Source organism: Microtus oregoni, unplaced genomic scaffold, assembly GCF_018167655.1.
Source record: "Microtus oregoni isolate MIOR12 unplaced genomic scaffold, Mior012 000034F_ref0000314, whole genome shotgun sequence".
NCBI lineage: Eukaryota > Metazoa > Chordata > Mammalia > Rodentia > Cricetidae > Microtus > Microtus oregoni.
The window spans coordinates 4,723,540-4,746,844 of NW_024543093.1; the positions used below are offsets into that span (position 1 = coordinate 4,723,540).

Consider the following 23,305-nt stretch of genomic DNA (forward strand, 5'->3'; position numbering starts at 1 on the left):
GTTACAGGTCTCTGCTCTGATGCTGGGACCTCAGGCCTGCTGGACTGTGTTTAGTCCCAGAACTTGTTTCAAACGGGGCTTCTTTAACTTCCCTCCATGACGGTTCCAGTTCAGGATTACACTTATCTTTTACAAAAGGGCACTCTGTACCCCAAAGCTGATGGCTGAGACCTGTCATCTATGTTCTCAGCCCTGATGGCAAGACAGAGGCCTATTACTCTTTGAAATCACAACACCAAGCTCTTCAAATGCATAGGTGATCACAGCTCATTAGTGGGAATGTCTAAGTTCTGTCTGCATGGGGGTGTGAGCTGTGGGGCACAGGAGAACCTCGGGTGCCACCATGGGGTGAGGTGTCAAAGGGCAGAGAACACATTGGATGGATGGGCGGACGGACGGACGGACGGCCTACAGACATGTCTATCCTGTTTTCCACTTCAGATAAGAGCATAAACATTGCAGTCGGGTAGAATGGTGTACAGATAAGTTCAAGGGTTTATTCTTCTGGTAAGATGCATTGAGTCTACAGGCACCCAAGGGGCAGTTGGGATTTGGACTGCATGAGGAACTCAGCCTCTATTTTTATTCAGCAATACCTTTAATGTTTAGGGATATACTCTTCTATCCACTCCCTAAACACTAAAAGCCAAAGCAGAATTTATAGGAAGCATCTTGCCATTACTAGTGAGCCATGTTAATAGTACATGACTGTCCTCATCTTAAATGATCAAACTGGCCAAGGGCTATGATGGATTCCTAAGAAATGAAAAACTAACTAAGGACAAATGTCCAAGAGGGCAGTGGATATGAGGTGCAAGCATCCTACATGGTACACAGTGAGGAGGGGTAGGACCTTTCCGACACCGCATACTAAACCTTCTTCTGTGCCTCCGGGCTCCCCAAAAATCCTTCCAGGCAAGGGAAGAGCCTGCTTATTCCAAACAGGCCTCTCAGCTTGACAATCCAATGTAGGTTGTACGGGGAACCACAAGAATTCTCTTCTTCCATGGGAAGAACACATTCTTATCTCTATCTGCCTCAGGGATAAACAGGGTTGGTATGATGACCCATATGAACTCAAACTTAACAGAAAATACGCTGATTCCCACAGTGAAGGGTTTCCAAACTTAAGGACTATTTGTGTGTGTGTGTCCCCATCCATCTGTGTCCAGGCCCTTGGATGGGTGCATGCACTGGTACACCCAGGCATGTAGAAGCCAGGACCTCAGGTATTGTTCCTCCTCAGGGACAATGCACCATGCTTATTGTGGCAGGGTCTCTCACTGGGACCTGGGGCTTATGGATTCCCCTAGGCTGTCTGTCTAGCCAGTGCCAGGGAGCCAGCCATCCCCACCTCCTGCCATGGGAGCTCCTTTTGCTTCTTCTGTTCCTTCAGCCGATAGCATTTAAGATACCAGCCCACTTGGGTATAGTCTCTTATACTATAAATGCAGCTGTAAAGCCTGTGCTCGCTCTCTTGTTTTAGACTGTCTTCCTGTTCCCAGTTCGTGCAGAGGACTGTGACCCAGGACAGTGATCTGTGAGTCTCCCCTAAGTAAATAACCCTTTTTTATACCTAATTCTGAACTAGTATAGGATTATTTTGTGACCTCCCCCAGCATTGGGATGACAAGTGCACACTTCCTCATTGGCTTCACACATGGATGGTGGGAACAGAACTTGGATATTCGAGCTTGCACGACAAGCCATGTCCCTAGCCCACCCACATCAAGGGTTTTGGTTTTTTTTCCAAGTAAAGAACTAAGTATTGTATATGATAACACACCAGAAAAAAATAATAAAAGCACCTTAAAAACAAAGATTCAGAATTCATATGGCTTGATATTTGGAAGTCTTTCATCCAACTCGTTTATTACAGAAACTTCCAGTTCTGCACCAAGCACAACACAATGAAATATTACACTGATTTTCACCATTGCACCGGCACTCACAAACGCACAGCCAATGTTGTCAATCAAATATACGGAAGTAATGATCCAAGCCTGAAATCCCAAGGGGAATTCTCTACAAAAATTGAAGTACATCTCTGCAAAGTGCCAATGGTATTCTCCTTCATGGTGTGTGACCAACATTTGAGGATGTGTCACTGTGGAGTGAGTCACTCATTTCCATGAGCAACTTTGAAATGTGTGGAACCAACAGAGTGCTCTGGCGTGTGTCCTTGAGGCCCTGGGTTATAGTGCACATGCAGATAACCTGAGTGAGCCTGGGTATAGCTCACATTCAGCTCTCACGCCAGAGCCTCAATGCCAGCGTTCGTTCGCACCACGACCTGAACAGGGCTTGGGAAGAATATCTGAGATCTCAGAGTGTGGTTGTGTGGAAGGTGTGCTCTGTTTCAGGGCAGAGTGATGGGGAATTTAAGAGATTTCAAAACCAGTTTCCCTAGCCAGGTGTGGTGGCTGTGTGTTGCAGACCAGCCTGGTTACATGAACAGATCCCGGCACAGGCCACTGCATGCTCTCCGCATGTCACTTGGAACAGAGGACTGCAGGGTGCAGACGAAGGGAGATCCTAAGGCTTCTCCTGGGCATGAGGAGAGACCCGTGAACCTCTTCAGGCAGACGAGCTTGTCTGCCATCCACAGCAACCAGAATACACACTAACACTGCTGTGGCCGGACTAACGTGGCCTCCCAAGGTCACAAGAGGACAGGCCACGAGCTCACTGTGGCAGGCCTATGCTTAATTACGTTCATCATTCCCAGAAGGGAACTATATGCGTGAGCCTGCTCCTCCATCCGTCTGTGGTCCACAGCAGTACGGTTTGCCTCTCCTTGTCCATTCCTGTGAACTACATGAACCACTCCGGACTTTAACAGACACAAAACGACAACAACAGTGACTCTAGGTTCTCTTTCACAGAAAGAGTAACAGTCCAGTCTTTTTTCACTCTCTTTCCGTTTCTTTTTGTTTTTTTTTTTTGTTTGTTTGGTTGGTTTTTGGGTTTTTTTGTTTTGTTTTGTTTTTTTCTTTTGTCTCCTCTGACTCAAACAATAAAATTTAAATAGGAAGATCTCTCAGGAGTAAAACACCCTTTAAAAAAATAAAACTTCCAAAAGTAAAGCAAAATCTTTTACCAAAATACTTTTCATTTTTCACATTGTTCTGAGACAGTTCAACAACTACCCTCTATCAGCTTAAAGAACTCCTGCTTTTTTTCCCTTGCCCTTAGACTGAATGGAAAAAGCTAAAGAAAATTAATGATTCAGAAATCCTAGAAGATGAGTGTGACATACACAGAGTAAGGCTCTTTGGATTGTCTAGCACACTTAACTTTTAATGTACTCATGCCAGTTGCAATCCTGAGAGTCTGCTAGGATGCTCACAACAGCAGCCCAATGAGAGGAAAGTAATAAATAATATCTGCAAAGAATAATTTAACTTCTGGAAACTATGTTTCTTAAAAATAACCAGTTTCTTTAGCTGCATTGTTCTCCTTTGGCATAGGTGCTGCTCCAGTCCTCATTAGTGGCGCTTCCTGGCTGGCGGTGGGATGCAGATGAGACACAGCAGACGCTGCCTTAGGGGCTATCATTTAATGTAAGGCATCGCAGTTACGAAGAACTAGACAGTGCGCTTGAAGCAAATGCCTGCTGCAGATGTGTTAAGGCATAAACAATAGCCCAGCCTTGAGCTATGAGGAGTGGGGAGAGATGCACCAACGGCACAGGCCGTCTTTAACCAGGGCAAGTCAAGAGCTTATCTCCTACAGTGAAACTAAGTCAGCAATACTGCAAGGGAGCGGCCATAAAGTCAAAGCCTGAGGGCTAGGACCTATCAAGGCCCCAGAAGCTTCCCTTCAGAGCACTCAGACTCTGAAAAAACCCCATCTCTTTGTGTGGAAGGTGGCACAGATGTCACTGTCATGGAAACGTGCCCCTTGTGCTACCCTAAGCTGTGCACATCAGAGTTCCCGGGGGGAGAAGGGGGAGCATGCCAACACTGAGACAGCTCTCCGGTAGCCAGCCCACTTCTCCTGAGGGGTCACCACCCATACTGCACATTGACTAACTGCTGGAACGGGCTGGAGTGTGCAGCTCTGTGCATGTTACCCCAGACAGAGGACCACTTTGCACGCTACTAGTGCTCCTAATCCTCACGCAGTCCACGGGATGAGATGCGGCCTCCATCCACCCTCCACGCTTAGCAGTGTCACCCCAGGGCAGGCAGATCAAGGAAGAAACACTTCTCTCTTAGGCAGATGGCCACATGTCAGCCTTCCCAGCAGCTCCAGGGTCCCCAGAACCTATCCTTTAATGCTTGGTGGCATCAAGCTGAAGCTGAATGTACGTCCTGGTTTTCAAAGGGTGGTGGCGGCTCTCTCCAAAAGGTGAAGTTACTGAAAGTATCTGAACAGGGGAAGTCGGAGGAATGGCTTCTCTTCAGCAATGGGAAGACGTGGTCAACCACTTCACAGAGCCTTACATACCTGAAAGCGAAGAAAAACAGTAGGTTCATTACCCATGGAGCCACACCAGATACATGAAGATGAGTGCCGGACTCTGGGCTGCACTGCGGGCTGGGGAGAAATAGAGTATAGCAACTCCTGTGAGCAGCCATCAACCCTGCCTCAGCACAGCCTTTCTAGCCTTGTGAGCTAACTGGAAGCTTGAAGGGGAGACTGAATATGTAAAGAGGAGACCGCTCCCAAGAGGGGCCAGTCTGACTATGCATGAAGAACAGACAACAGGCGCAGAGATGCGGGGATGCACAGAGGGAGGGAGACCAGCATAGTCAGAGGCATCTGCTTCTACAGAGGCCACATGTGGGCTGTTGGGGGAGGAACCACAGACAAAGCACATCTTTAGAGCAGCAGAGACTACCACATTCACAGTGAAAAGATGCAGGGCCATGGGCTTATCAAAATGCAGGTTTGGCATCAATCCTCTATGGTTCCAGCTGTGCTCTCAGGCAAAGGCTTGGACGTCTCTACACCCCAACGCCCTCTACCGTAAAGGAAAGGAAATGAAAACTGCCATTTGCTTAGCGTCAGAAACAGAATAATATGGGCAATAATTCAATAGCATGTACCGGGAACTTATCAGTCAACGGCGGATCACCTGTGCTTCAGGAAAAAGTCCTGGCTGAGGGTCCCCAAGCTTGAGGCCTCCCCCAGTCTTTCTTACTGTCTGACTCTGGGCAAGTATCCTGCGGTCCCTGAGCTTCAACCCCTTCATCCTCACAGTGTGTGGGACTGGACCACACAGGTTTCTAGCACCCCCTACCTCAGGGTACTTTCTCTGTCCCCAGGAAGATGTTGCCTAGCCACAGCCTGCACTACAGAAAGAAAGCAGCTCCATAACTTGAAGACCTCCAGGCCCCTCCACACAGTGATGCAGACACACCCAACCCCCTCCTGCACAGCCTGGACTCCTGTCTCCAGGCCCCTCCACACAGTGATGCGGACACGCCCAACCCCTCCCGCACAGCCTAGACTCCTCTTTAACAGTCCCTGGGTCCCTCTCCACCCGCTCGTGCCGAGAACCAGAAGGGGCTTTCGAAACCCAAACTCCAGGAATTAGCATGTTCTGAGGCACGAAATGACTTCTTCAATAAGGCTGCGTGTGTGTTTAATAAAGGGCCTCCAACGGACTCGTGAGAAACAGTGCGTCTGCACAAAGCAGGGAAACCTCTCTTACTACTACACTAAGAATTATGTCTTTCCTGGGGATTAAAGCAAACAAACAAATTTTTAAAATACCTCCTGACTTGAAGGCCTATTAGTCTGAGGTTTGTGGCTATGGGGGTGTGGGACTCCCCACAAGGAGCTGTCCCCTGCCAGGCTGCGGAAGCCACCAGAACCAAGCTGGCAAGGCTCACGTGCCCTGGCAGCGGTGCCTGCTCCATCTGGGTGGCCCATTCCACCCTCCAGGCATGGGCTCCCTGGAGCAAGGACAGGACATTCCCTGCCTATAAAGGAGGAAAGCCCTGAACTCAGTTCTCTGCCCAGTGGGACTTCATCACTTAGAGACGGCCCAAGGACAAGCACCTGTTTGGCTAGAACTGGCCATACCCAAGGGCCTGCAGCTCAGCAGGTAAAAAAGCGCTTGCCTCAAAAGTCTGGTAGCCTAAATTCAAACCCTGGAGCCCACAGAAAGGTGGAAGTAGAAAATAGCCTCCACATGTGCATGCACGTGCGCGTGTACACACACACACACGTGCACACACACACACACACACACGCACACACACGCACACAACACACACACACACACACAAATTAATAATCATTAGAAGAAAACATCATACCAAGCTCTGGGTCTTGGTATACATGCTTCCTGAAGATGGAGAATTCACCTCAGAGCACCTGTCTCAAGACCACAAGTGAAAGGGTCCTACCCGACCTGCTCCAAGGCCTGATCTCTCTACAAAGCCAGGAAGCCAGGGCTCCCTCACATTTGGAACTGCTCTGGTCAAGCTGGACTAAAAAAAAAAATGACCATCTTCACAGTGAAAAACTGCGCTCTCATTCTGAAAGTCAGACTGGCCTGGAACTCACTATGCAGCCTACAGCAGGCTTAAAAGTCACAGCAATTCTCCTGCTTCTGCTTTCCAGGGTGCTGGGACTGTAGGTGTGAGTCACAACCATGCCCAGCTCAAAAAGAATGGGAAGTCCTCGCCAACACCAGGAGGAATTACAGCCCACGCCCCAGACCCAACTCTTCATCTTACACCAGTGCTGACATTACTTAAGTCTTAGGCTATTTTCCCATTTGGTATGGATCACATGAAACAATACACCACCACCTCTGCGGTGGGCAAGGCAGAGTGACAGACCCTACCTGGGCTGATGCACCCAGTAGGGCTGACATGAGAGTCCCATGTGAGCTGAGGCAGAGCCAAGGGTGATGCCACATGCCCTACAATGTCTCATTCAACACAGCAAACCAGCCAGGTGTGGTGGCACACCCTGTAGTCCCCATGCTGGGGAGAAAGAAGCAGGACTACCAAGCTCAAAGCCAGCCTGGACTCCATGGCAAGGACCTGTCTCAATGCAAAGCAAACAGCGTTAAGCCAGGGACTGAGAAGGGCACCTCTGGAGTGCAATGCCGTGGGCTCCATCCTCAGTACTATGGGGAAGAAAGTGTCACCTGGGTTACATTCCTAACTGACATTCTAACTCAGCCAACTGAATGTCTAGTTTCTGAACTCATTCAATTCCATTCCACAGAAGACTCTACCCTCTAGTTGAGACTTAACATCCTGAGGGATCTGACTTCGTTCTAATTGTCCAAAAACTAATCTGGAGACTGAAGACATGGCATTGAACTCCATTTTTAGAGGAATTAAAGATTAAAACAGAGGCTAGAGAGATGGCTCAATTAATAAATTGCCTTCCCTGAAGGAATGAGAACCTGAGTTGACATTCTCAACATCCACATAAAAAGTCAGGTATTATACATGCCTGCAACCCCAGTGCTAGCACGCTGGACACAGGAAGGTCCTTGGAGCTCACTGGCCAGCCAGGCCAGTCAAATGGGTAGGCCCCAAGCTCAATGAGAGACTCTGCCTCAAAAAATAAGGTCAGCATGATGAGGAAGACACATTGACCTCTGACCTCCATAGATAGGAACACATACAAGTATGCATACTGCATACATGTGTCCACACACACATATACATGCAAAGATGAAAACAGAGGTAGCAATGGTTAAAGGGATCTGCAACAGACAGTGATGCTGGCTTCAGGACAGTGGGGGGGGGCAGTTCCAGGGGAAGAGATAATACTCACGAGCTGATGTTGGTCTTGGCATGCTCCTGTACCAGCTCTCCCTTGGGGTTGACAGTGAAGATCCTGTTGAGGGACACACCCACTTGCTTGTAGGAATATACATCCTGTGGTTAGAAAAAGTGATGTAACTGTCAGGGGAGGCACGAAACTCACTGTACAAACAAGTACATACCACCTTTCATTGAATGTTGTATTATCCAATTTTCACTAACCAGTGCTGCCCCTCAGGGGAATGCGCACACATTCAACTAGCTTTCCTGAGCCTCAGTTCCTTCACCTCTTCAGGACTTGAGCTGATGCAGGAGGTCCTTCTACGTATGTGTTTCTTTTAATGGTTGATGAATGAAGCTGTTTTAGCCAATGGCTTAGCAGAGTAAAGCCAGGCAGGATATTCAAGCAGAGACAGAGAGTGTAGGAGGAGTCAAGGAGATGCACGCCAGAACCTTTCCAGTAAGCCACAGCCTCGTAATGATAGAAATGGGTTAGTTTAAGATATAAGAACTAGGTAGGAATATCCCTAAGCCATTGTCCAAGCAGTATTATAATTAATATCGTTCCCGTGTCTAGGCAGCTGGAAAATGGAGGAGCAGTCTGTGTTCACACTGAGCTGAGTCCCCACGGCTCCAGCTGCTCTGGCTGGCACTCCTCAGACTTATTTTCTGACCCATTTTCTCATTTCAAAATAATCTGCCACAGGTTTTTAAAGTAGAATTTTCCAGCTCAGTGGGGTTGGAAAGATAGCTCAGGGGTTAAGAACACTGCCTGCTCTTCCAAAGGTCCTGAGTTCAATCCCCCAGCAACCACATTACAACCATCTGTAATGTGATCTGGTGGCCTCTTGAGAAAGAGACCTGGTCAGTCATCCCTCATCAACTTAGACAAGTTCAACAGAACCACCACATACGGGCTACCCATGCCTGCTTCAGCATTGCCAGGGCATAAATTTCATTCATTTTCATTTTCAGTTAACACCCAGCTATATTCTATAGAATACAGGACCTTCTGCCAAGAGTGGGTCACATACCCAACATCTCCACACACTTCTGCCACCCTATGAGTCTTTGCTATAGGCTTCAAACTGAACCTTCTAGAAAGCTTGGGTCCCACATGTCACCTCCACACATTTCCTCCAGACAGGAGATCTCTCTACATGCTTCAGGGTGGGGGCGCTGGACCCGACACTGCCATCAGGCAGGGCTGGCACACTGGGCCCATCACTCAGAAAGGACCCTGTGCCTTCAGTGCCCTCGTTTCACTAATGTAATGAGTAACACACAATTGCAAGTTTGCGGCCCAGGTCGCCAGCTTCCAACGCCTTCCGAGAAGACTGGAGGCCATGTCCGATATGATTAACCTCTCTGCTTAGGAGAAGGCTCATTTTACATGCACTCCTTGGCCAGGCCTTGGGGAAAGTTTGGGCACCAAGTATAATGTCTTAAGGCTTCACGGACCCCTCAGGTACTCACAGCAGGTCGGTTTCCAAAAGCAGCATAGAAGGGTTCCGTGTTTGGGAAAAACAGGTTTTTGATGTCTGTCAAACACTGGACTTTGAACTTTTCTGGCTTCTTTTCAATCACTTCTCTATTAAAACAAACAGACAAACAAATGGTCAGCATGAGAGGACTTAGTTTGCATTAAAGTGGCGAGAGGATCACAAAAGCTGCCCAGTCCGACAGCCTGAGTATAGTCCCCAGGGCCACATTAGGAGAAGGGAACTGACCCCTGCATGCTGTCCTCGGACAGACAGACACACACACACACACACAGACCCCACTGTACATGTGGCACTGTACACACAAAATAAAGAAATTTAAATTAGGAAATTTAAACTAGTCTTCAATATGCAAGCTATACACTTGGCCCAGCAGCCCAGGAAAACACTCAACTCAGAATGAACCACACTCTCAGCGTAAGAAAAATACAGAGGACCATGCATGGCGGCGCACACCCTGAGATTAACAGAAAGGAGACCACCTCGGATACAAAGACACTGGGGACCATGCATGGCGGCGCACACCCTGAGATTAACAGAAAGGAGACCACCTCGGATACAAAGACACTGATCAACATCTAGTTAGGATGAAAACTCTTTTTTAACTTGTTATTGGTATGTAAGTGTGTCCACGTGCCGTGTGAGTGTGTGTGTGTATGTGGTCTGTACAGGCCAATAGCTGATGTCCAATCCCCTGGGGCTAGAGTTACAGGTGGTTGTGAGCCATCTAGCATGGGTGTTGGGAATCAAACTCTATTCCTCTGCAAGAACAGGAAGTGCTTTTAACTGCTGAGTCATTTCTCTTGCCCCAGGATAAAAATTCTTACATCAAAAATAGAAAAAACTACTACAAAAAGCTGGTTTTGGTATCAAATACCTGTAATCCCAGAACTAGAGAAGGAGAGGCATGGGGATGGCCAAAAATTCAGGGGATAGCACGGTCTACCTACTGAGTCCCAGGCGAAGACTGGGCTTCCCATAAGGCCCTATGCAAACCTCCTATGGAGAGTAAAACAAGGGTCTCCAGAAACAGTGCGGTTCAGTGCTGGGTTTTTGGATACCATAACAACATAAGAAAAGGGAAATAAAAGCTATAAAACTTAGAAAAATTTAAGGGTTAAAAGATATGAAGGACCTTTTGGTTAAAATTATAAAAACTCAGGGCTGGAAAGATGACTCATTGGGTAAGTACACTGGATGCTCTTCCAGAGGACCTGGGTTCAATTCCCAGCAGCCACATGGCAGCTCATAACTGCCTGTAAGTAACTCCAGTTTCAGGGGGTCCAGTACCTTCACACAGATATACATGCAGGCAAGACATGAATGCACATGAAATAAAAAAGATAAATAAATTATAAAAATGTAAAAACTCACTAAAATATAATAGAGAAGAAAATCCTAAATAGACATACCAGATTCTTGAATTGGATGATTCAATATTATATCAAGCTATTCATTCTCTCTAAATTGGCCTCTAGATTCATTGCATTTTTAATCAAATCATAACAGACCTTTAATGAAACTTGGTTCTGAAACAGTGGGTCCAATATAGCTTGGACACCACTAAGCATGGAAAGTGAGCACGAGGACCATGGGCACTAGTTAGAAGAGGCCAGCTAAGAGGCATGTGTATGTGTGTATCTGTGTATGTTAGTCTGTGTGTATGCACCACAAGCATGTATGTGTATGTCTGTGTCTGTCTCTGTGTGTCTGTGTATGTGTCTTTCTGTTTGTGTGTCTGTCTATGTGTGTTTTTGTGTGTGCGTGTCTGTGTCTATATTTGTGTCTGTGTGTATCTGTGTGTGTGCACCACATTCGTGTATGTGTGTGTCTGTGTGTATCTGTGTGTGTGCACCACATTTGTGTCTGTGTGTGTGTGTATCTGTGTGTGTGTGTGCACCACATTCGTGTCTGTGTGTCTGTCTGTGTGCATCACATTCGTGTCTGTGTGTGTGTACCACATTCGTGTATGTGTGTGTGTCTGTCTGTGTGCACCACATTCGTGTCTGTGTGTGTCTGTGTGTGTGGGGGGGGAATCAATGGGTGCATGTACAAGTGCAGGGGCCAGTGGTCCATTTCAGATGTCATTCCTCAGGAGCTGTCCCCTCTTCTACTTTTCAGATAAGGTTTCTTTCTCACTGATCCAGGACTCACCAAATAGGTGAGGCTGACTGACTAGTGAGGCTCAGGGATCCACCTGTCTCTGCCACCACACCCACGGCATCCTAAGAGACTAGAATCTGTGCTGGACCTCACAGTCAGAGTTAATAATGCGTCCATTGTGAGCTCACAAGAGCAAAGACTGCCATCCTGCTATATTCTCAGGCTGTTTGTTCAACCTGATTTTAAGAGAACAATGTAACCATCAGCCTTAATTGCCTTGGGATTCCCATGTGATCAGTTTTTACAACCTAAGCTAATGGATGGCTGTAATCTTAAGTTATGAACTCTTCCATGCTCCTGACCCAAAGTATCACAAGTGTGTGCCGAGATAACCACTTACTGAAAGCAGCAAAAACAGAGGTTAGACAAATTGTATAAAATGAATATCCACCATAAATGTTGAGCACGACATTTGGACACTGCTTGGTAAGCAATGGTGTTTGTTATCTGGGTCAGTCAGGGTCAGCTGGAGTCAGTGACCTAACCTCTTGTCAAACTCTGTTAAAGATTTCTGGAAAGTATCCTCCATTCCATGTTCACGTGATGCTTTCTGTGTGGTTCACTAAATACAAAGCAGAAACCCTTTGTTAGGAACAGACATAAACACACAGAGACAGGGACAAACACGGAGGCAGAGTTAGACACGTGACAGACAGACAAGAAGACAGAGCAGAGGATGGAAAAGGAAGCAGAGAATTCAAATCTGGGTTCATTCTGGGCTAGATGGCACCAAGGAGAAGGGTCACACTTCAGTGTGACACCAAGGGTAAGTCCTTTGTTAATGTGATGCTGATGTGTTATTGGCGACTCGAGTTTATTATGAATGCATTCAAAGCAGCTGCATTTTGGTGAGCTGTGCAAGGAATCTCTAATGCATCTCTCTCTCTCTCTCTCTCTCTCTCTCTCTCTCTCACTCACACACACACGTGTGGTTCTGGATCTCAAACTCCTCTTCGCACTTGTAAGGCAAGGGCATTTATCAACTGAATCATCTCCCCAGTGCTGTAGAATATTATTTTAAGGTGTTATGTTTGTTTAGGCTCTGGAACGCTTGTTAACAATGTAAAGATGTGCTGCTTTTGTTTATGCTGCATTTGTTTAACTGTGAAGCTGTGATTCTTTGCCTGATGTCTAACAAAGAGCTAAACAGCCAATAGTGAGGCAGGAGAAAGGATAGGCAGGGATGGTAGGCAGAAAGAATAAACAGGAGAAGAGATCTGGGAAAAGAGAGGAAAGGAGCAAGATAAAACAAGGAGTGGAGGATGACAGGGGCCATCCACCCAGCTATACAGCCAGCCACAGAGTAAAAACAAAAATAAGATATATAGAAGTAAGATAAAGGTAAAAGCCCGGAGGCAAAAGGTAAATGGGATAATTTAAGAAGAGCTGGGTAGAAACAAGCCAAGCTAAGGCTGGGCATTCATAAGTAAGAATAAGCATCCATGTGTGATTTATGTGGGAGCTGGGGGCCAAAGAGCCCTATAGAGCAAAGAGAAAAAAACAAATAACACTCCAGTCCAACAGTCTACTCATTCTGCAAAACCTGCAATGGGAGAGAGAACAAGGCTGGGCAACAGGTCAGTGCAAGGGTCTCAACTGGCAGGACAGTACCTGTGTAAGGCAGAGAAGAGGCTGCTTGGGCTAAGCAGAAGTGGCCCCTGCGGCAGCACCGTGCCCCTCTCGTTTACCCAGTGGAGGTAGCCCCTTGTCATGTCTGCCATTCCAATGGCACGTGCCGAACAGTAGAGAAACTTGTAGCCGTTCCTGAAAGACACAACCCATCTCCTTGAGAAGAGCACTGTACGGTGGGACGTTTCAGCATCCCGAACCCTCACCACCTGCCCTACGAAGAAAGGCATGGTTGGAAGTAGCCCAGAGGTAAAAGTCTATATTCTGTAAAATGTTATTTCCAGTTGAGAATTAGCTTCAGTGCCGCTCACTGCATCCTGGGTCCTATCTAAAGTGGCCTTCCATAACGATAAGCCACCATTTACCTCTTCTGCATACCAGACAGCACCATGCTTCCTATAGCCTGACAGTGGTTGCGGGGCCCTTGGTCAGTTCAAGAATGAAAGGGTGCTTCTTGGGGTGGGGCAGGGTGGTAAGACTTGTCTACCACAGAGAGGGCAACGCTACAGACTTTCCCACCCCCATCAGCCCTCGGCCACATGCTCTGAGCCCTCCATACAGACCAAGATTGCCAGAGATGCCCATGGGGCTCAGCATGCCCCTGTCCTCAAAGAGGATAGAGGGCTCTGGGCAAAAACCACAGCAGCAGTGGGGTGCAGCGGGAATGGGGAAAGGAGCATGATAAACCGTCTGCTCTTGCTTGTCGAGTTCTCAGTGAGCCCCACAGGGGTCTGGAGAGCACTAGAGCTGAGCACAGCAGGGAACCTGTTTCCAGGCTTCTCATTCTGCCCCAGTCTCTATACTCGGCTTTATTAGACAATGCAGGGGCTGGAGAAATGGCCCAGTAGGTACAATGGGTTAAGTGACAAATAGTGCAAAACTGACCACCGCATATCACCCGAACCCATCTAGGGAGGCTGATGCGCTGGCACCCACCAGCCATCTGGGGAGGCTGATGCGCTGGCACCCGCCAGCCATCTGGGGAGGCTGATGCGCTGGCATCCGCCAGCCGCGCCAGCACTCCCATGGCGAGATGGGCAGCACAAACCGGAGAATCAGGCCAGCTAGCCTGGAGTACACAACAGTGGTAGAAACAAGAGCGACCTTGTCTCAGCGAGGTGGAAGGTGAGAATCAACTCCTGAGAACTGTCTGCCCTCTGACCTCCACAATCAGGCTGTGGCATGCACAGACACAAATACACACACAAACACACATATGCACCACACATGCACACACATACACACATTACACACACAAATATAGATGCACACACACACGTACAATAAAAATAAAAAAAACATTTCAAAGCCCACAATTCAGACAGACTTTAAATAGTTTTGAATGGTTTACCACCATCAAATTTTCCAAGACAAGCTTGTAGACTGGGGTCCTCAGCACAGCTATCTTGGAGCAGGGAGATGTCAGATGCTTACAGTGATGCACTGTGAGACACAGCATCCCTGCTTCCGCCCACCGGGTGCCCACAGCACACAGTAATCATGACAATCAAAAATGCCTTGAAGCATGGCCACTCGTGCCTGAAATCATAGCACTTGGGAGGCAAAAGCAGAGACTGTCTCAAAACTAAGTCTCTAGATGCTGCTATATATTCAGCAGGGTGGTGCGGGGGACCTCAAAGCTACCCTCAGTTGAAGGCCCCTGCTGTGGAGAGAAGGGAGTCTGGCCTCATTTGTAATCCCAGGGGAAAGACAATCTTACCTGCCCCTAAGGAAGCAAGCGAGTTACTACTCCATGCTCGGAGGGAGAGAGACTGGGGGGGGGGGGGGGGGGGGATGTCGCAGACTGGCGGACAGAAGATGGGAGTCGGGCGCTCTATACTTACTGACTGACTTTATGGTACAGCTTCGCTATGCCCTGGTGGGTCCAATCCTTTCCCAGTGTGGGCAAAATATGACCAAGAGTATCCGATCTAAATAAAGATAAATACATATAATAAGCCAAAGGCTACTGTAAGAGGAGGAGAAAAAATATCCAATTGGCTTAGATACACTACTTGTGCCCCATAAAAATAGTTATGAATGAAGGCTCAGAGGGTAAAGTTGTTCGCTGCCTTTGATCCCAGGCACCCACATAGCAGAAGGAGAGAACAGACTGTCCCCAAATTGACCCCTGAGGTCCAAGCTTATGCACACATGGGTGCACCCACAAAAATGTATAAAAAAGAAAACCAAAAGAAGTAATAGCATGAATAAGAGCCAATGGAAAGCCCAGGCTCACAGAGTCAAGTGAGGACACTACGGGAAGGCCATGGTGAGCCATCATGCCGAGGACTGGGTTTGCCAAACCCAACTGTGGGGCTGCTAACCATTCCAGAGCAACGTTCTCCAAAACCCACCAGGCTAGGGAGATGATACCCATCAGAAACAAGTCACCAGACCCTAGTGGCAGCCAAAGTACTGCCCCTATCTGCACAGTTCCAGATGCACCAGAAACTGGACGCTCCAGCTCCCACGACACTGCTCAGAGTGCAATGGAAGCCAGCTCCAGACCATGCTGTGGTCAGACCCACCTTGTGATGGTCCCGTCGATATCTGAGATGATCACTTTGTCATCCCAGTTCCACAGGTAGATGGTGCCTTCACAACGGCAGGTGCCCTGGTACTGCGTGGTGACACTGAAAACCACATCATTGGGGCCATTCTTCAACTTCAAGCTTTTCTGAAAAACATGAACCATTTGTGTGCTCAACAGGGAGGTCCAGATGCAGGGGTGGTTTGGCCTCTGCAGGCTTTAAAATCAAACCTGGCTTGCCTAGGCCACTGTGACATTCTCTCTTCTGTTTCTGGCTGTAATTCTTTTCAGGGCTGGACAGGCAACCTAAGTCAGTCCTAGCTTTCCCCGGCCCCACCAGGGAAGCAGCCACCGAACCTTTACAAAGCATTCTGCTTCTAAGAGCCTCACTGACTTAACCCAGCACTGAGAGTGAGTGCACGGAGCTAAGTGACCAGCGGCTGCCAGGCTTCACCAAAGAAATGAGAAGGGTCTTGGTGTGAGAACGCAAACATATGACAGCAAACATGTCTCCCTCAATAGCAGGTTTTTATTGATTTTATAATAACACAGACTGGAAAGAGAGGCCTAGTCTTTGAAATCAAAGACTAGGCCCAAGCATGTTAAACCAAATTCAGGAAACAAAACTACCTTTGGCCGATCTTCAGTCTTTGCTGGTACACTCTAAGACAGGGCAGCTGACCCACAGATCCACACGGTTGACTCTAAGTGTCCCCTGGGGTGCTACAAGTGGCTAATGTGGGGTCATCTTGTCCCATTAAATACCATCCTATCAAAACCTGCTCCCCATAAATTCTTGCAATAGATGCACAGACTTTAGTGTAGAAAAGCAGAGATACCTACACTGGATGACCTTGATTTGAAGTTAAGTCCAGGGTTCGAAAGACCTCATTAAAACTAATCTAATCTCTCTCTCTCTCTCTCTCTCTCTCTCTCTCTCTCTGTCTCTCTACACACACACACAAAGGGGGGGGGGGCATCTGTTTCCTAAAATCCTCTAAACCCCATCACACCTGCTATTTTATAGATGCATTTGAGTTAACAGGCATCTCTCTCAAAGCAAAAGCACTCATGAGAGACATTCCAAAGTCTCCCGGCCACTAGTAACGAGGATAAATGGGCTCAGGCAAAGCTACCTCCTCCTCCTAGGTCAGAAAAAAAGCAACTCAGAGTGCAAAGTCATGTAGCGGTCCACACGAGCAGATACAAAGTCAGGGCGGAAACACAGGGTACCAAAGTAAGGGTGTGAGGTCACCAGCAGGCATGACAGAATAAGAAAGGTCCTAGGAAGGGCTAAGTGAGCACAAAAGTAGAAGGAACCCCAAAACCTTCAAGAAAGCCCTAACTCTATCTGGCCATGACCTGTACTAAGAGCACAAGACTCACCAACTGCTCCGACGTGAGCCGCAGGGTCTTTTTGTAGCTGACGTTGGACAAAAGAGAGAGGTGGCTTGAGCTGGATGGCTTGGCAGCAGAGTGTTCTTCATCACTGGAGGATGACTCGTGTTTTATTCTGGAACACATGGCGATGTAATTAGGAGACGCATCTGGGTAACCATTAAAAATGCATTAGGCCTGAATCAATGACTTAGTCAACTGGGTCTCTTGGGTGGTCATTTGCCATATGGCTTTAGATTTATCAATGAACTCTCCAATAGCCCCATTCATACATGACTTCACTGTAGAGGGGGAGGGGCTGTTGCTCCTCATTCACTCCCGGTTTATCAACTCTCATCACTCACTTTTAACGAGTGTGATTCCACACCTGGTGAGCAGGGCTACGTCCATTCTGATGCAGACAGTCACACACGCACACACACACACACACACACACACACACACACACTTACACACATGCCTGATGAACAGGACTGTGTCCATTCTGATCCAGAGTCACATATCTGTTCACATGCATATACACATGCATGCGCACACGCACACACACACACACACACACACACGGGCGCGCGCGCACACATACACACACGCGCACACACACATTTGTCCCTCTTCTCTTTCCACTGAAGGCTGTGGGCCAAGCCCTGAGAGTTCAAATGTCTACAGTCCAAACACCATCAATTCTCTTCTATCCAATTTCATCAATTCCACATATTCAACTCCAAACAATTAGGGCACTTCCTGGACCTAACAAGACCCGCCAGTTCACCCCCCTGCCCCCTAGACTCCTAGAAGTCACAGAATCCACAGACCTTGAATCCTGCAGCTCTTCTAGGGGCTCCTACAGGCTGAGGCTGGGAGGCAGGGTAAGGCTCAGGACCATCGTCTTTTACGTGTCTCACAGAAAGCAAGTCAGCAAATTAGCTTCCCCCTGAGTTCAATTCTACGGCTTCCTCCTCCAACCTAGTACTTGTTCTGCCTCCCAAGTCATAGTACCCTGCAAAGTACTTGCTAATGGCTTGGACTGAATGGAAAAAGCCAACTGCCCCCAAAGCAGGCATGCCCCTAATGGTCTCTCTACTGCTGTGATAAAACAATGACCAAAAGCAACCTAGGGAGGATAGGTTAGGTTTATTTCAGCTTAACGCTGTCTGGTCACACTCTGTCACTGAGGGAAGCAGAGCCATAACTCGAGGCAGGAGCTGAAGCAGAGCCCAGAGAGGAACGCTGCTTACTAGCTTGCTCCGCGTGGCTTATTCAGCCCAGGGATAAATGACACTGCCGACGGTGAACTGGGTCCTCCCATATCAATCCTTAAGTAAGACAATATCTTACAGGCTGGCCTATGGGGCAATCTTACAAAGGCATTTTCTCAATTAAGATTCCTTCTTCCCAGGTATGCCTAGGTTTGTGTCAAGTGGACTAAAATAAATAAATCAACTGGCACACCACTTTCACATCCCTTTATACAGACAACATGCACACGGCTCTCCTCCTTCCTTGGCTCAGGGAGTGTTCCGTCTCCTTCCAGACTGTTCCTGCCTCTGTTTTTCCCGGCCTGCCTTATGGCCACCCAGATAGCCTCCCATACAAGCTTTTCCACCATGGCTACTCACTCAAGAAGTGATTTACACAGCCTGATGCTGCTCAGGACTGAGGAGTCATAGGGAACACTCACACAGCACCCCCACTTCTGTGTGGAGACCTGGCTCTGTGTGGAGCCAGATACTGAAAAAAGCAGACAACATAGTCCAGTCATCCCTGCTCTCTTCAGGTTTTTGCCTAAAAAAAAAATTTTAAAAATGAATGACCACACAGCCACCAGGGCTGGAGGAGTGCTCTTGGAAGTCACAAAGCTTGTGAATAAATTCTGGGATCAGCGGCCATGTCAATGGAGACAGACTATGTATGGGCTGCAATCCGGTTATCTGAGGCAGACCTGAGGTCTGTGTGAGTCAGAGTGTAGATAGCAGCTATGATCTGAAAACCCAAAGTTGCCAGCTCAAGGAAAAACACACTGCACTACTTAAGATGAATTCCTTCATTCTAAGGTCCAGAACATACTGCACTACTTAAGATGAATTCCTTCATTCTAAGGTCCAGAACATACTGAAGTCCACCCCGCCAAAACTCAGGCCGTGGTAGTGAACTGTGGGGAGAATGACTGACAACAGAGGAATCCTCTCTGCGCCTCAGTCAGCGCCACCATAAAAGCTCAACCAAAGTCCCTTCCTGTTCCAGTATCTGCAGATCCCACCAGGAGCACTCGTCCTCCTGAACCGACATCCTAGAGGTTTCTGGACAGGCAACCCCGGTCCTGGAGCCCGAGTCCCATGATAAATGCTCCCGACAAAGGCGCTCTCCTCAGGCAGGATGGGCTGGAGGCCCTGGCTCAAGAGGAAACCTTCCTGCTCCAAGCAGTCTATAAAGCGAAATGAGATCTGAACGAACTCGCGGCCCTGGGTAACAACAGCTTGATGTGTGCCTCTGCCGGAGGGGATGAGTGTGCACGTCGGAATGGCTGTGATTTCCATCTGCCGCTAAATTCATGTGGCATGCCATGTTGGAGGACCGTAGGAAGGGAAACACTCGAAAACAAAAATGGGAACTGTACAGTTGGCTGCCGCCAGTTCTCTGACGGGCACAGAGACAGCCAGTAGAGGCTGCCACCTTCCAAGACCTCACCACCCTAGCTGGAACAGGGTCTCCTAGCCAGAGCCCCCACATCACGCTTGAACCAACTCAGTAAATGTCACTTGCTCTACAGTGGCTGGAAACGGCGACAAAAGGGCCCAAGTCATTTGAAAATCTGTGTTCAGATGAGGAACTGTGAGCAACATTTAAGTTAGCGCTTGTCACAGCGCACATTTTTCAAATGGCATTTTAATTATTTGTGTGGTGACAAGCTGTTTGCTCAATTATGGGACTTTGGGGACTGTTCTGTCAATCAAATCTGCCAATTAGGAAAACATTCTGATGCCAATTTTTTTAAGTCATCTATGTGACTCTGATAAGACTGGATGTCAAGGGTGCCACCATACATGAAGAGGTTACACTCCTCCAGAGAACTCCCACTTATTCCAGAACCTTGATTCCGTCACACATGAGCCAACATACAGTTGTTCAGGTTTGATAAGCATAATTCAGAATGGGGCAGAGTGGGGCTGCTTTCCCTGCTGGGAAGGCACTTCTCCACAGGCAGACAGGAGGAAAACCCAGCAGAGCAGACATAAGCTCCCAGAGCTGTGCTCAGCTCAGAAGGGCTCCACAGGGTCCTGCTGTCCCTCCACCCTCAGTCCGCCCCTGGGTCCCTGAGTTCCTCCACGGCCAGAAATAGAAAGAATGAATGTGGTGGCAGAACAAAGGTGGCACCATGTCCTGCCCCTTTGCCAAGGTGTCACAACCCATGCTTTGTAACAGCTCACTGGGCCTCAGGGACCATCTCTTCAGGTCTAGGCCTGGCCTGTGGGCAGCAGTTTAAGTTTGGAAAATACCCAGTACTTGGCCCATGCAATAAGTCTTAAAATAGTTTAGAATGCCCAGTTTAAGATGATCACATGTCCTTTAGGTGTCTGTGGTCTGGCCTGGTGGGCTTGTGCATTCTGATCACCTTGCCCCAGGGTCACTGTGAGCATTCAGCAAGGTGGCAGGGGAAAAGAGATGCCAGGGTCTCTCATCCTGACTCAGAGATGGTGGAGCAGAGCGGCATCCTAATGAGTCAAAGACCACAGAGAGGAGATCTAACACCACCCCTGTTCCATACTGCACAGACAGAACGCTTGACCAGAATGCCACAAGGACAGTGTTAGGCTCACACTGCTGGGCACCTCACCCACTCCAGCAAAGGGCAGCGGAGAGCACAGAACAGCAGGGCCAGGAGCAAACCCACCACCTGGACACCAGCAGCAAAAATGGGAACCCTCCCACTTCAAGATCACGTGAGCTGAGAAACAGCCCAACCATGCAGAACACTCCCCAGTCCTCAATTCTACCCCACCCCACCCCCAACTAGCGCTCTACAAAGTACATGCTCCCTTACCAGAGGCACAAGTTTCTACTTCCAACAGACAATTCCAGAAATATAATCTAAGGTACAGAGCTGTGGCCAGGAGACAGAGGACAAGAAGCCTAAGCTAGCTTTCCCTGTGAATAAACCAACATGCAGGGAAGCCCTCATCGGCTCAGGCAGAGTTCAGTGTTCTCAACACGCCCAGGTGTAATTGGCCTGGCCTTGGCCTCAGAGGCACTAAAAGAAGGAAGGTGTAAACGGGACCCATAGTGACTCTGTCCACGTTTTAACTCAGTCTCAGGTTCCGTAGGAGCAGGAAGACTGCAAAGGTCGAGGTGTTGACATGTCAGTGTGATACTGGCACAGACTGTCCCATGTCAACCTCTGTTCCAGTGACATTACCCAGAGTCAAGGCATATAGAGACGAGACTGACCCAAAGACAGACTAACTGGAAAGACGGCTCAGTCGGTAAAGCGCTCGCTATGCAGCACGAGAAACTGAGTGAGGATCTCCCGCACCCACTCAAAAGCCAGGTGCAGTGGCTCACATCTGTAATCCCATTGCTGAGGGTGGGAGGCAGGTGTGGAGACAGATGGATTCCAAGGTCTCAATGGCCAGGCAGCCTACCAGAAACAGTGAGCCCTGAGGTCAGGGGGAGACCTGGCCTCTAAAGACATCCTTTAAAGGGCAGAGCTATGGGTGCACCTTCAGCTTTTGCGGCAGGGAGTCCTGTGTTCTACTCGTCCCCGCCCTGCCCTCCAAGTTCTCCCTTTTGTCCGCGGGTCATTGGAATACCAGGCGTCCATGTTTAGGTGCTGAGAAGTTCCATCTGGACGGGTGAGTGTTTGCTATCCAGGGGCGGATTGTCCCGGAAGAGAGCACAAACCCCCCTCCCCCAGCTCCTTCTGCAGGGCTGTCTTTCTTATGCACAACCCAGCCCCCCAGCAACCCCCCCAAACCCTGCCCTGCTGTATGCTAGGACCACTGCCCAAAACAGTTTTAAGCTCCTACACTAAGGCTACCAACCCAGAGCAGGGAGTGCCTGCCTACTGGGCAGGCCTCAATGTCCCCTGTAAGGGAGCCCGGGCATCTTCAGCTTGTGCTCCAGCGGTGCCTGTGCTCTCCTGGATCTCGCCCTGCCTGCTCCGTTTTTCCTTTTGTCCCCGGATCATTGGGCTACCAGGCGGTCCTATTTAGGTGCTGAGGAGTTCCATCTGGACGGGTGAGTGTGTGCTATCCAGGGGCGGATTGTCCCGGAAAAGAGCACAAACTCCCCTCCCCCAGCTCCTTCTGCAGGGCTGTCTTTCTTACACATGACCACCACCACCCCCACCCCCCGCCCCAAGCCTGCGTTTTCTGCTAGGTCCTTTGCACAGGAACAGTTTTCTGCTCCTACACTAAGGCTACCCACCCAGAGCGGTGAGTGCCTGCCTACCGGGCAGGCCTCAAGGACCCCCGGAAAGGGAGCACGCGCACCTTCAGCTTTTATGGCAGGGTGTCCTGTGTTCTACTTGTCCCCGCCCTGCCCCCCAAGTTCTCCCTTTTGTCCGCGGGTCATTGGACTACCAGGCATCTATGTTTTGGTGCTGAGGAGTTCCATCTGGATGGGACGGTTCCTGCTTCTACACTGAAGAGATACACCCAGAGAGTCAGTCACAGCAAAGACTGGACAAAGACACCAGGCCTCTCCTAGCTCCATTTGAAGGAAGAGATGGGAGGGCGCCAATGCAAGAATTCCTCCAACAACCTGAAAGGCAACATGGCATCACCAGAATCCAGGGATCCCGAAATAAGAAGAAGTTTACACCCTACTCTAGAAGAATTAGAAGAAATCAACTCAAAAGTGGATTATATGAAAATAATAGAAGACCTTAAACAGGAGGTGAAAAACTGCCATAAACAATTAGAGATCACAAACAAAAAGGTAGAGGAAATGAATAAATCGCTCAAAAATACCCAAGAAAACCAAGAGAAACAAGAAAAAGCAATCAAACAGGTAAGGGAAGCTGTTCAAGACTTGAAGAATGAAATGGAAGTAATGAAGAAAACACAAACTGAGGGAAGGATAAAGATGGAAAATCTGGGTAAACGAACAGGAACTACAGAGACAAGTACTACCAACAGATTACAAGAGATAGAAGAAAGAATTTCAGACACTGAAGATACCATGGAGAAAATAAACACTCTGATCAAAGAAAACAGCAAAACCAACAAATTTTCATCAAAAAACATTCAGGAAATCTGGGACACAATAAAAAGACCAAACCTAAGAATAATTGAGATAGAAGAAGGAGAAGAAGTACAGCTCAATGGTCCAGAAAATAT

The 23,305-nt window shown here is 48.3% G+C and overlaps 1 protein-coding gene across 6 annotated transcripts in view; it reads right to left on the reverse strand.

The window, feature by feature from the left end:
- Positions 1-1,833: 1,833 nt before the first annotated feature.
- LOC121432364 (phosphatidate phosphatase LPIN1) overlaps positions 1,834-23,305 on the reverse strand; it is a 64,202-nt gene continuing 42,730 nt past the window's right edge. For all 6 annotated transcript variants that reach the window (XM_041630283.1, XM_041630282.1, XM_041630281.1 and 3 more), the window contains 7 exons: positions 16,959-17,085; positions 15,571-15,719; positions 14,884-14,970; positions 13,022-13,174; positions 9,222-9,336; positions 7,756-7,859; positions 1,834-4,452 (listed from right to left, as the gene is read on the reverse strand). In XM_041630283.1, the coding sequence (XP_041486217.1) occupies positions 4,293-4,452; positions 7,756-7,859; positions 9,222-9,336; positions 13,022-13,174; positions 14,884-14,970; positions 15,571-15,719; positions 16,959-17,085 (895 nt within the window). In that variant the 3' untranslated portion in view covers positions 1,834-4,292. The remainder of the gene's footprint in view (positions 4,453-7,755; positions 7,860-9,221; positions 9,337-13,021; positions 13,175-14,883; positions 14,971-15,570; positions 15,720-16,958; positions 17,086-23,305) is intronic.